The following is a 13,902-nucleotide window of genomic DNA, read 5'->3' on the forward strand; positions in this document are numbered from 1 at the left end:
CTGGTTTCCAAATACTATGGGTACAACAGAGTCCAGGGGCTTGGTAAGCACGCCCATTTCTGTCACCAGGCTAGACACGCCTTGTCGGTCTTGGAAAAGGCCCAGGGATTTACCTCCGAACAAAGTCCTAGGAAGCTCTGCTGAATGGTCCGGTGGTCCAAGGCCCACATTGGAGAGACAGGCAGGATCACGGACAGGCCCCCCCTGGCCTCCTCCCTCTCCAGCCCCTCTCCACACCCTGACCCTTCTCTGAACCCATCCCCTGATGGCACGAAATGTGCCATCAGGTCTTCCTCACTTTCAGCTTTGACTTTCCTCTTCCTCAAAGGGCCATAGAGCTGTGGGCAGGGCTGCTGACAGTCAGAGAGCTTGGCCTGAGCCCCTTCGTGCCTGAGGACTGTTCTGATGGGCTGTTGACTGTGCTGCCCAGGCTGTTAAATATTTCAATGATGATGCCACCGGCTGCAAGGTTAGAATTGAGATGATAATCAATTTTTTAAAATGGAAAATTCAGTGACAGCCACGAAGGTAATGGAGGGTAGAGAACATGCCTGGGGACTCCTTCCCTAAGTCCATGTGGCTTTTTTCTAGACCCGACCAGTGGTTTCGTCTGAATCTATTCCAGCTGAGCCAGCCACAGCTGCTAACCTCCCTGGGAAGACCCTCATTCTTTTTTTCTGTGACCCCGTGTCCCAGGATTTTTACTCTTCTGTCTTTTTTCCCCTGGGAATGTAATTTTGAGTCTTTATCTCAAATTTTATTATAATGCAGTGGTTCTTCTACTTAAATAGACTATGTTTCCCCTACATCTGCTGGGCCTATGACCAGACACCCATCTCTACATCCTGTCATCTGTGCAACTGTGGACAAGGCGTGTAACTTCCAAGCCACTGTTCCCTCATCTGTAACATGGGGGACGCTAGGACTGGTGCCCTGGGGTGGCTGCCACAGTTCAGTGAGGGGCTCAATGAGCAGCATGGTGTCTGGCACTGTGTGGCACTCGGGGAACAGCACTGAGGTGCACACGGTGACAGTGGCTGTTTGTGGTCTGCCCCATCAGCTCTGGGCCTATGCTCAGGTGCCGTGTGACCCTTGTCCATTCCATGTCACCAACACAGACCCTGACAGGCAATTCCCAAAGGAGAAGCCAAATGTCATTTCTGAATCCCAGCTTCACCACCTCCTGGGGGACCGATCTGGCTCCCTGTGCCTCAGTCTCTCATCTGTAAAAACAGGCCAACGAGAGCAGCTGCCTTGTAGACTTGGCGTGACCACCCGCCAGAGTTCATTAACAGTGGTGGTCTCCTCTCCCTCCCCTGCTCTCAGCACATTTTTGCTTGCTGTCAACACTCCATGAGTTTTCACTGGGCTCAGTTACCTGTGCCACTGGTCATTATTTTTTTTACAAGCAGGAACTTTCTGTCTGATTCACTCCTACCATTGTTAATTCATACCTTACAAATGGCTTTTATGAAAATGCTATTGCCTAATGCATAAGATTATAAAATAATAAAGTTGGTTTTCTTTTTTTTTTTAATATTATAATGATGAGAAAGGTCTCCATAGCAATGAATTAAAAATCCTACACCTGTGCCACTTCAAAGGCCATGGGGACTGCTAGGGCTAGCTTTTTAAGATCAAAGTTTCAGCTCTTCACACACTCCACAGGGCATCCAGCTTGCTGGGGCAGATCATCAACCCTCTGGTACAGACAAGAAGGAGCCACAGTTGTGTGAACACTAAGAGTTACTAAGGGCCTAGGTCAATAGAGAGCGAGCGACTCCAAATATTGACATTTCAAAATCAGCTCCCCCTGGTCTGAAAAACGGAAGCTGGGCTAGCTGGCCTCGCTCCAGCACGAGGCGAACCTCTCCAAGCAGAAGTTAGCGTCTCCTACAGAGGGGCATTCTGAGCCTCACAGCTTCCTGTCACCAACAACAGGACTGTAGTTTAAAATGCTGGCTGAAAGAGAACCCTAACTCTTGCCTGACCAAGGACTGCAGGCCTTTTCGCTGTTTACACATAAAGAGAAATAGAATTGCCACTTTTCTTCCCTAAAACAATTCTAGCAGGATAGCAGATCTTGTAAACCACATAGATTTGACATTAACAACCCCATGCCCTGTCCTCCCAACTGCTCTGGTATGTAGTGACTCCCGGGGACAGTTGTCACTGTCGCCAGAGAAGTAGCCAGCCCACTGTGATGTGAGCTTGTCCTGCCAATATGCAGACTGCCAGCCACAGCAGCCCTTCTGAGGCCTAGGTCATCCTCTCCTGCTCCCTCCATTATGCCTTCCCTGCTTCAAATATTTTTGCATAACTGGAGTGGTTTTAAGCCCAGTTCTTGCTGCTCAAGAAGGTGGCCCTGAGCAGCCCCATGTGCTGGCCCCCAAGGCCCACACCCAGAAAGCACAGAGCTAGGGAAGCACTAGCTGCCTCTGCTCTAAGCAGAGGCATTTTTTTGGAGCTGACCCCGTGACCTGAGCTGTTTGAAGGGCCACTGAGTTCTGACCTGACCTGCCTTCATGGAGCCCTCTTCTAGCCCACTGCCTCCAGCAGTGTTGACTTCCACACTGGGGTTGGAGAAGGTAGCATTTCTAGTTTCTAGATGACAGTTTAAAACACAAGAGATGCTTGGCTAACCAGGTGGTGCTGCAGTGGGTAGAGTGTCGACCTGGGATGCTGAAGACCCAGGTTCAAAACCCCAAGGTTGCCAGCTTGAGCGCAGGCTCATCAGGCTTGAGCATGGGGTCGCCAGCTTGAGTGTCGAATCACATACATGACCCCATGGTGGCTGGCTTGAGCAAGGGGTCATTGGCTTGGCCACAGTCTCCCTGGGCTCAAGACACATATGAGAAGCAATCAGTAAACAACTGAAGTGATGCCACTAGGGGTTGAGGTTTCTTGTCTCTCTCCCTTCCTTCCTCTCTCTCTCTTTCTCTGTCTGTCTCTAAGAACAAGAGATGATGAAATTGTCCATGGTTGGCATATAGAGTAAGAAGAGGACAGAGGACCAACCTTGGAGACCACAGACATTTCAGGGGCACATGGAGGAAGTCACCACCCTAACCTGGGGTTGCACTTAGCACCCATGAAAATGGGACTCCAGACACTGGTTCTGACATTCAGTGTTATACCCAGCACCTCACGAAGTAATATGGCCAAAGTCTTTAACTGCATCCAATCAAACTGTCAGACCTAATTCCAGTTTGCAGGAAGTACAGGAGACAGGAGAGCAAAGTGAATGACACCACAAGGGAATAACAGACAAATCCAGAATGTGGGGCTTTCTACAATACAACTGACCTGGTCTCTTGAAAAGGTCAATGTCAGGAGAATCAATGGGCAGCAGGAGAGGGTGTGGGACTGGTTAAGAGACATAGAAAACAAAGCAAATGCATAATATTTACTGTACCCTGACTTGAAAGATAGCAATAAAGGACAATTTAGGGATAATTTGGAAAATTTGAATTGGGACTAAATATATTTTTTAAAATCAGGGAATGATAGTTTTGTCTAGAAGTCTGAGCTAAAGGTATGAGCTATGTAGAACATAAAGCTTTGTGTTTTTTCTTGTTTGTTTATTTATTTTTATAATCGAAGAGACTTGCATTTATGTTTGGACTCAGGGAAGGAACCAGGCAAAAAAAAAGGGGGGGTAGACACGGAGAGAGAAACAATGGATATAAAAAGAAAGACAGAAAAAGAGAGCGCGGGAAACTGGCATAGGTTTAAGACCACAATGTTCAGTGGCCCCAGACCTGCTGCTAGTGCCACAAGAGAAATTAACACATAGACTCCCAGGTGCCCCTCCAGAGAGGCTGATTAGTAGGTGTGGCTGAGACCCGGAGCTTGTAGGTTTCCGAAGCTCTGCCATTGGGCAGGTTTAGGACCGGAAAGGGGGTGGTTTCTGAAGACATGCTCTGCAGAAGGGTGAGGTTTGTTCTGAGCTGCTGCGGGCAGCAGAACCAGGTCTGAGGGAAAGCTCCCAGGAGGCAGAGGTGACTCCGGGTGAGCCTGACCGCAGGGAGGCTGGTGCCACGGCTGGGCTCTGGGGAGAGGACCTCAACAGGGCTGGGCCCAGGGACAAGAGCACGTAGAGCACAGGGCTGAATACATCGCTATCTAAAGCCAGAGCTCCAGCGTGGGAGCATAGACAGCTGCCCGACTTCTTTGGGCCCCTGTTTCCGGGCAGAAAAATCCAGCAAAACGGGGGTGGTAACTGAGTCCCAGTTTTCATTTTTTTTCCTTCTCTCCTTTGCCCCCACAAAGCCTCGAATCTCCATGAAAACCCATTGAAACAGCTAGGCTCGACCCTCTAAGATTACATTAAGCACTAGCAAGCTGGTGGTTCTAAACTGATGAGGAGCAAAAGAATGCTCTTCTTGGGAAGGCTTCAGAAGCTTCCAGGTTCAGAAAGCTGGAAAGAGCATCCATATGAGAGACACCACTAGCAAAAGCTGCCTCCGAAGCTGGACTCGGAGTCCATGGCAATTATTTGACTTAACTTACTTACAACTGCTTGTCCTTATATAAGACCCACTGCTGCATAGTGAGCATTAGTTGACTCATTAACCTGATGCAGTGATTCACTGTGATGGCGAATCTGAGAATGTGCAGGGCCCTGAATGTTCAGGGCTGTAGCTAACAGAACGCCCAACCCTGGGCTAGGATTTACTGTTGGGAAAGCAGGATGGTCACCTGCTTCTGTGTCCCCTGTGGGGGCACGACCTCCGGATGACTGGTTGATTTTCCATTCAGAGGTGCTCTTCCAGACTATAGGTATCTGAAACAGGACAAGTGAAATGCTATCTGAAGCTGTTGCCAGGGTAACCCAACAAAAGACTTCACCCAGGGCTATGGTATATGTAATTTGTCAAAGGCTCACAGAGAGAAGAAAGAGAAGGGCCTAGGTTATGATTTTTGGTCTCAGAAAGGAATGTTGGAAGACTATTTTCTGGTTAAATCAACTTACACAGCACAGGAAAGCAGTTGTGACCCATGCGCTAACAATTCAGAAGTCAGGAGGGGAATGCTAAAAGGGAAATTCTTAAACTTTGTTGTGTGATCTCTGTACCACAGCAGCATATCAGAGGTTTCACCACCAAGCTGCCTGAAGACCCGAGCTGGAAGGATGCCCTGAAGCGGGGACAGGAGAGAGGGCAAGAAATGGAAGAAGGCGACCCGAATATTCAAGTCTGTATAGACACACATATGAAAAAGGGAGTTCTTGACACACCTGACAGCTCTTCTCTCCCCAAATCATAACCTCCTGTGTTAGCAGTCACTGTACTGAGGCCAGCACTAGAGAGCTGGAGAAGTCAATCTGCTCTTGGTACCCATGGAAAGACCGAGGCCCACAGAAGATAACTCACTTGAGGTTACCCAACTAGATAAGGGCAGAACTAAGTCAGGAGTCCTGATTCCTGCTTCCCCATGATCTTTCCACTTATCCGGCACTTCTGTCCTATGGATTTCAGTTTATTCTAGTTTTGAAAGAGGTAATACCTGAGCTAGGTTTCAAAGCAAGCCCCCTGGAGCCAGGGGCCAGGCTCTGAGAGTGCCAGACACCCCCATTCCTTTCCATCTATTTTTATATCTCTTTGGACCCCCCCTTAAAATTATTTAAGGGGAAAAAAAGCTATTGCTAAAAAGAGTTCAAAGATCATCAATCTAAAGATAAATACATTAGATAACGGTGATGGTTGCACAATCTTGTGAATATACTAAAACTACTGAATCATATGCTTTCCTATGGTGAGTTTTATTTTTTAAAATTTATTTGATCTATGATCTATTTATATCAATTATCATATATAAATCATACAATTTATATTCAAATAAAAAATTAAATATACCTTCATTCACATAAAGGGGGACACTGAGTCAAGCACTGAGCTGTACTTAGGAGTAGACCATAACCCTGACCCAGAGGTCCCACCCTCCTCCAGCCCCATCCTCACCTCCAGAGCCCCTTGGGTGGCTCCTTACCGAGTTGGTGCCCAGGATCTGCAGGTTGGGCTTCTCAGACTCCAGCAGCTTGGCCACCATCTTGAGGAAGCTCTCCACAAAGAGGTTGATGCTCTGACAGTGGCAGGCCATGAGCAGCTGGTCCAGCGCCTCCATGGCGATACACACATACCTGGGAAAACAGCCCCATCGCCTTCACTCAGCCTCACAGCTATTCCACCCGCACTGCACAGTGGGGCCGATCTAGATGGCCATGCAGTGACTTCCTGGGCAGCATCCGGGTAATGAGGCTCTTCTACAAGTTGTCAATGCCTGGATGCCATTCCATCAAGTGCCCACTCCAGCTGTACTGAGGAATAGAGTAAGAAGCGAGCCTAAAGCCAATTCCTCTAGCCCTTCGTTTTATAGTAAAGAACATGAGGACAGGTGAAGTGTACCATTTCATGAGTAAATACAAGTTAAAAGGACTGGTGCCCAGAAGAACAAATTCTGAACCAAAACCCAGTGAGATCAGAGAATCACTTGATTCACGTCAAGAAGTATTTGTTGATTTAGGTAGTGGCCACACCGTGCAAAATACAGATTGTGTGTCATGGAAATTTACACTTGGAACCTATAGAATCTTACTAACCAATGTCACACCAATAAATTAGTTTTTAAAAAAGGGTTAGTTGAGTACCCACTGAGTAAAAGCTTTGCTATAGTCAATGCAGGGGGTGTAAAAATGAAGAAATCTATCAAGTTAAAGAGCCTAGAGTCTGACGATAAGTACACAGATCTCTCCTCTAAAGAGAAAATAAGAAATGCTATGAGAAAATCATGTATGGCATCCCATAAGGCAGAGATCGGGAATCTTTTTGGCTGAGAGAGTCATGAACGCCACATATTTTAAAATGTAATTCCATGAGAGACATACAATGACCTGTGTACCTTACTCATTGTCCAATAAAAATTTGGTGTTGTCCCAGAGGACAGCTGTGATTGGCTCCAGCCACCAGCAACAATGAACATGAGTGGTAGGAAATGAATGGATTGTAATACATGAGAATATTTTATATTTGTAATGTTATTATTATTTTTATTAAAGATTTGTCTGCGAGCCAGATGCAGCCATCAAAAGAGCCACATCTGGCTTGCGAGCCATAGGTTCCCAACCCCTGCCATAAGGGTTCCAAAGAAGGAAAGAGATGGCTCCAGGTGGGAGGCAGTAAAAAACTTTATGAAGAAGTTTATGAAGAATCTGAGATGGGCCTGGGACCAACCAACTGCAAAGGTTAAGGAACATAAAATTTGCAAGTTTTGTATTTGAAGATCTCAGAAGTTCTATGATGATCTACACAAACAATATGGTTGACGGCATCACCATGCTTGGGTGACACTCAACCTCCCTGGAGTATTTTTATCTCATAGAAGGTAAGATAGACACAGAATTAAAATTATTTTCACCTTATGAAGAAGGTGGTTTTTGTCAATTTTAACTCCCTAACTACTTAATTTTTCTAAAGTCTAAAACCTGAGTAAATACCTTCAGGACTAGAAATATTCACCATCCAATGGTGAAGAGCTTACCAGTTAAGTCAGCCCATCCTGTTTTTTGACAACAAAATAAAAACTTTAGATTTCAAGCAAATCCTAATAACTTCTAACCTTCACTCACAATTCCACTTTTAGGAGCAGCAGGATAGTGCACTGAGCCTTCTACCTGCCAGCCCTTCAACTTCTTGAAAACAACAGTCTCAGGAGGAATGAACACACAATATAGTGTATAGAGATGTGTTGTAGAATTGTGCACCAGAAACCTGTATAATTTAGTGCACCAGTGTCAATCCAAAAATTCAACTTTTAAAAATCTAATTTTTCTTGTTCTTTTCTTCTCCATGCTAAAGATACCTAATCCTTCCCAAAACAGCCTTCACAGGACAACCCCTATTAGCCTGGTGGCCATTGTCTTCTTCAGTGCCTCTCTTAAATCCCAAGAAAAAAATGCCAAAAATCAAATTCCTATTGAGAATTAGGAGTGCATGTCTAAGCTCACCCAACATTTGTTCATGATAGCGACAAAATGAGCATGATGGTGACAAAAATGGTGAGAGATATCCCTCACAAACCATTTGCCTTCTAAAGAAAACAAGATAGACACTCATTTTAAATAAAGGCTATTTTAAAATGTCTAACGAGGAGGCTACTGCAAATGTGTCAAAATTATTTTGGTTTAAATCTTTATAATTCTAAGAAGTTAGGCTTCTGGAGGCAGAATGCTAAATATCATCCCTGGAATCCCCTCCCCCCCCCGTTTTCCATAGTGAATTAGAATTTAGCTGTGTTTGTGGCTGCTCAGTAGGAACATTTCTCAGCCTCTCTTGTTGCTCAGTGAGGCCACAGGACTAGCACATTACCATTAAAATGAGGGAGGTGAGGGAAGCAATGTTAGCATCACTTGCTTAAAAGACAGAATTGTCCTCCATGTCCTCTTTCCCTCCTCCTGCTGGCTGCAAAGTGGCAACAACTGGACACCCAGAGATGAAAGTGTCTAGATGACCTCATGGTGCAGGATCCACAGTCCCAGTCTGGACTGTTACATGTGAGAAAAGCCACTTCTTGATTGCTTGAGCCACTGTATTTTTTAGTCTCTTTGTTCCTTAAATAACATGAGTGTCTGATAATCAGGTTTAGGAGTGCTTTAGAAACCTGATGGTGCAAATAAACATGAGTCCTGAGCAATTCAAAGCAATCCAAGAGAGTGACTTCATAGGAAAGAGAAGGAAGAGTTGAAACAATTCTATCTTGCCAGAGGTGAGATCTTCACAAGTCTTTATGGGCATAGAGTGTGGGCTTACGTGCCCATATAGCAGCGGTTCCGATGGCTTTAGGCGACCCCTGTGTTTTGGTCATTCGACCCCCACCGGGGTCGCAACCCACAGGTTGAGAACCGCTGCCATACAGGGTGGTGAGCCTTCCACCTGTAAAGCCTAACCACATGGAATAGAGAAGTACTTCCTCATACAAAGAAAATGCAGGGAAGGTGAAATGAATGGAGATCGCCCACACCTAACTGAGGTGCTAAGGAGTTAGGTCAAAAGTGAATAGCAAAAGGCCATCCTTAAAGATTGTGGTAAAGCTGTCACTATGGGCTTTGAAAGTGTTAAAAGCTGCCTGACACTCTAAAGCCAGGTTCATACACTGTACATATAATAAAGGATGAATTCAAAGACATGTTCTTTATGTTGCAATCCAGATCATATCCATCTTTGAATGTTAGGGAAATGTTTTAAAATCCTTGATTTGCCTGACCTGTGGTGGTGCAGTGGATAAAGTGTTGACCTGGAACGCTGAGGTCGCCGGTTCAAAACCCTGGGCTTGCCTGGTCAAGGCACATATGGGAATTGATGCTTCCTGCTCCTCCCTCCCCCTTCTCTCTCTCTCTCTCTCTCTCTCTCTCTCTCTCTCTCTCTCTCTCTCCTCTCTGAAAAATTAATAAAAGAAAAAAAAAACAAGTGGTAAAATCCTTGATTAGCTAGTCTTTGTCTTTTTTATTTTTTTGTCCAGTTGACTTTTTCATTGAATATATATTTTTAATTAAGGATAGTTGGTATACAATCTTACAGTGGTTATATTAGTTTCAAGCATACACTATAGTGATTAGAAATTTTCATATCTTACAATGTGACCGATCACCTGACTAATTCTAGTAATCATCCGTCACCATGTAAACTTACCACAATTTTTTTTACTATATTCCCCTTCCTCTTTTTACCCATCCCTTCAACCTTCTCTCTCTGGTAACCATCCCTTTGGTCTCTGTTTCTATGGGTTTGCTTTTGTTTTGTTTTTAGATTCCACATATAAGTGAAACCATATGGTACTTGTCTTTCTCTGCCTGACTTACTCCACTTAGCATAATACCCTCTAGGTCCATCCATGTTGTCACAAATGACAACATTTCATTCTTTTTATTATTGCACAGTATTCCGCTGTGTGTGTGTGTGTGTGTGTGTAAGAGAGAAAGATGTCTGTTGGCCATCTGTATGTCTTCTTTGGAGAAATGTCTTTTCATGTCCTCTGCCCATTTTTTGATTGGATTCTTTATTTTTTGTTTTTGAGTTGTGTGAGTTCCATACACTTAAATATCAACCTTTTGCTGGGGAAACTGGAAAGCCACATGCAAAAGAATGAAACTCGACCACAGCTTGTCCCCTTGTACTAAAATTAATTCAAAATGGATCAATGACCTAAATATAAGACCTGAAACAATAAAGTCCATAGAAGAAGACATAGGTTCTAAACTCATGGACCTTGGTTTTAAAGAGCATTTTATGAATTTGACTCCAAAGGCAAGGGAAGTGAAGGCAAAGATAAATGAATGGGACTATATCAGACTAAGAAGTTTTTGCTCAGCAAGAGAAATTGACAACAAAATAAACAGCCAACTAAATGGGAAATGATATTTTCAAACAACAGCTCAGATAAGGGCCTAATATCCAACATATACAAAGAACTCATAAAACTCAACAACAAACAAACAAACAAACAATCTAATAAAAAAATGGGAAGAGGACATGAACAGACACTTCTCCCAGGAAGAAATACAATGGCCAACAGATATATGAAAAGATGCTCATCTTCATTAGTTATTAGAGAAATGCAAATCAAAACTGCAATGAGATACCACCTCACACCTGTTAGATTAGCTATTATTAACAAGACAGGTAATAGCAAATGTTGGAGAGGCTGTGGAGAAAAAGGAACCCTCATTCACTGTTGGTGGGAATGTAAAGTAGTACAACCATTATGGAAGAAAGTATGGTGGTTCCTCAAAAAACTGAAAATAGAACTACCTTATGACCCAGCAATCCCTCTACTGGGTATATACCCCCAAAACTCAGAAACATTGATACGTAAAGACACATGCAGCCCCATGTTCACTGCAGCATTGTTCACAGTGGCCAAGACACAGAAACAACCAAAAAACCCTTCAATAGAAGACTGGATAAAGAAGATGTGGTACATATATACTATGGAATACTACTCAGCCATAAGAAATGATGACATCGGATCATTTACAACAAAATGGTGGGATCTTGATAACATTATATAAAGTGAAATAAGTAAATCAGAAAAAAACAAGAACTGCATTATTCTATACATAGGTGGGACATAAAAACGAGACAAAGAGACATTGACGAGAGTGTGGTGGTTGGGGGAGTGGGAGAGGGGAAGGAGGAGGGGGAGGGGCACAAAGAAAACTAGATAGAAGGTGACGGAGGACAATCTGACTTTGGGTGATGGGTATGCAACATAATTGATCGACAGATAACCTGGACATGTTTTCTTTGAACATATGTACCCTGATTTATTGATGTCACCCTAGTAAAATTAATAAAAAAATAAAAATTAAAAAAATTTAAAAATATATTAACCTTTTAGCAAAATATATTTGCTAAATACATTTGCAAATATATTCTCCCATTCAGTGGGCTGCCCTTTGGTTTTGTTGAAGGTTTTCTTTACTGTGCAGAAAGTTTTTAGTTTGATATAGTCCCATTTGTTTATTTTTTCTTTTGTTTCCCTTGTTTGAGGGGATATTACCAAAAAGATATTGCTCAGATTGATGTAGATAGTTTACTTCCAATGTTTTCTTCTGGGAGTTTTATGATTTCAGGGTTTACAACTAAGCCTTTAAGCAATTTTGAATCTATTTTTATATATGTTGTAAAGGAGTGGTCCAGTTTCATTTTTCTGCACGTATCTGTCCAGTTTTCCTAGCCCCACTTGTTGAAGAGACTGTTGCTACTCCAGTTATATTTTTACCTACTTCATCATAGATTAGTTAACCATATAAGCAAGGGCTTATTTCTGAGTTCTCTATTATAGGCTATTGAGCTATGTGTCTTTTTTTTTTTTTTTTTTTTTACAGTGACAGAGAGAGAGTAAGAGAGAGGGATAGATAGGGACAGATAGGAAGGGAGAGAGATGAGAAGCATCAATCATCAGTTTTTCATTGTGACACCTTTGTTGTTCATTGATTGCTTTCTCATATGTGCCTTGACTGGGGGGGGGGCCTTCAGCAGACCGAGTAACCCCTTGTTCAAGCCAGCAACCTTGGGTCCAAGCTGGTGAACTTTTGCTCAAACCAGATGAGCCCGCTCAAGCTGGTGACCTCGGGGTCTCGAACCTGGGTTCTCCGCATCCCAGTCTGACACTCTATCCACTGCACCACCGCCTGGTCAGGCTTTTTTTTTGTGCCGGTACCATACTGTTTTGATTATTATAGCTTTGTAATACAATTGGAGATCAGGGTGGGAGAGATTTCCAACTCTGTTATTCTTTCTCAAGATTGCTTTGGCCTATTTGGGGTCTTTTGGGTTCCATATAAATGTTTGCAATATTTTTTCTAGTTCTGAAAAGAATGACATTGGTATTTTGATAGAAACTGCATTGACCACAACACAAGGCTGCACAATACCTCTTGTGAAGCCACTTAATTTCATTTATTGAATGTCAAAACTGTCTCACACACAAGTCAGCTTTGCAAATCCAAGCATATAAAGTAACAGGAGTCAGGGCATCTTCTAAATTTTATTTTGAGACATCAGAAACCATTTCTTAGGTACCCTTGAGTTAGCTTCTACAGTGAGCAACCATAAGAAACACAGCCTCTCTACTATGAAGTTTTTCTGTCCACTCTTTTAAAATGTGAACTGTTGACTACTATTTAATATTATTAATTATTAAATAGCTGTTTCTAGGCACATTCACAAATAAATCAGGTCATGCTGTTATCTACAGAGTGTCTTTTAAATACAAAGGCAGCATTGGGTGTTTGAGCTCCTCCAGTGAACAAAGTCACCTTTCTTCCCTGCTCTGGGGGCTGGCCATTCCTGGCTCACTATAACCTTGCCCTTCTTATTATAGCCTTGACCTTCAGAGGCCATGGCAGTCAGTCCAGGGAAGCTGCTGTGCCCGGCGGGCCCAGTTCCAGCATGGTTCAGGCCCACTGTGCGGGCCAGTGAAGCAGACTGTATCCAGCAGAGCTGGGGCCCTTCCAAAGGGGACAGACTTCCCCTGCAGACAAACCTGGCCACATTCTGCCAACCAGACGCAGCAGGTGAGAAGTGGGGGCAGGCAGCACGGAACTCTCTCCTCTGGTGAGTCATCCCAGCATCCTCCCGCACGAAAGGTTTCGCCATTATTCTACAGAGTTTAAATGAGGGAAAGGAAGGGGTGGGGTGGGAATTGGCATGAGAAGAAACTAGAAGGCCTCCCAAACCTCAGAGCTTAGAATGTTGCTTTTTCCTTTTCCTGTAAAAAAATTCCCAGAAAATCCCTGATAAGGAAAAACTATCTTTTGCTAGAAAAAAAAATTGGCTACTGACCAGGAGCGGAAATTTTGAGGGAAAGTCAGAATTATGGTAGAAGTGAAACTGAAAAGTAGAGTAAGGCCTAGTTCTCTGAACACACTAGTCTTCATTCCGCATCTCTGATCCCATTACTCTGGATGGAAGGATTGTGATTAGGAACTTGAACTTCTCAAAGTATTTTAGATTGGAAGTCAATGGGACCTCGGAACCCTCTAGCTCAATGCTTGCTGCGTTGGCCCTTTCTTACCATAACCTTCCAGGGTATGTCCTACATTTTCAAAGAGAATAGAGCACAGGCTTCTCAGGGTGACAACTGCTCAATAGGACTAGGGTCAGAAAGGTTGGTGTCAGCAGAGACCTGATCTGGGCTTGGTGACCTCAAAGGTGTCCAGTGTAGCAATAGATCCGGGAAACTGAATTGGCCTGATTGGGTACCTAGAGCAGAATGGGGCAGGAAGGAGGTGGTAAGGACTATCCCATTGCAGGGCCCAAGGGAGACGGCAGAACAGGTTACAGACCACAGCAACAGGTGACAGGCAAGAGCCCGGATGTACTAGGAGGGCTTCCCAGCAGG

The 13,902-nt window shown here is 43.9% G+C and overlaps 1 protein-coding gene across 1 annotated transcript in view; it reads right to left on the reverse strand.

Annotated features, from left to right (window-relative positions):
- Positions 1-13,902, reverse strand: part of EFR3B (EFR3 homolog B) — a 75,805-nt gene that overhangs the window by 26,645 nt on the left and 35,258 nt on the right. Inside the window, exon 4 of the mRNA XM_066235539.1 lies at positions 5,992-6,142. Within this exon, the coding sequence (XP_066091636.1) occupies positions 5,992-6,142 (151 nt within the window). The remainder of the gene's footprint in view (positions 1-5,991; positions 6,143-13,902) is intronic.

This window comes from Saccopteryx bilineata, chromosome 6 (assembly GCF_036850765.1).
Source record: "Saccopteryx bilineata isolate mSacBil1 chromosome 6, mSacBil1_pri_phased_curated, whole genome shotgun sequence".
In the NCBI taxonomy this organism is placed as follows: domain Eukaryota; kingdom Metazoa; phylum Chordata; class Mammalia; order Chiroptera; family Emballonuridae; genus Saccopteryx; species Saccopteryx bilineata.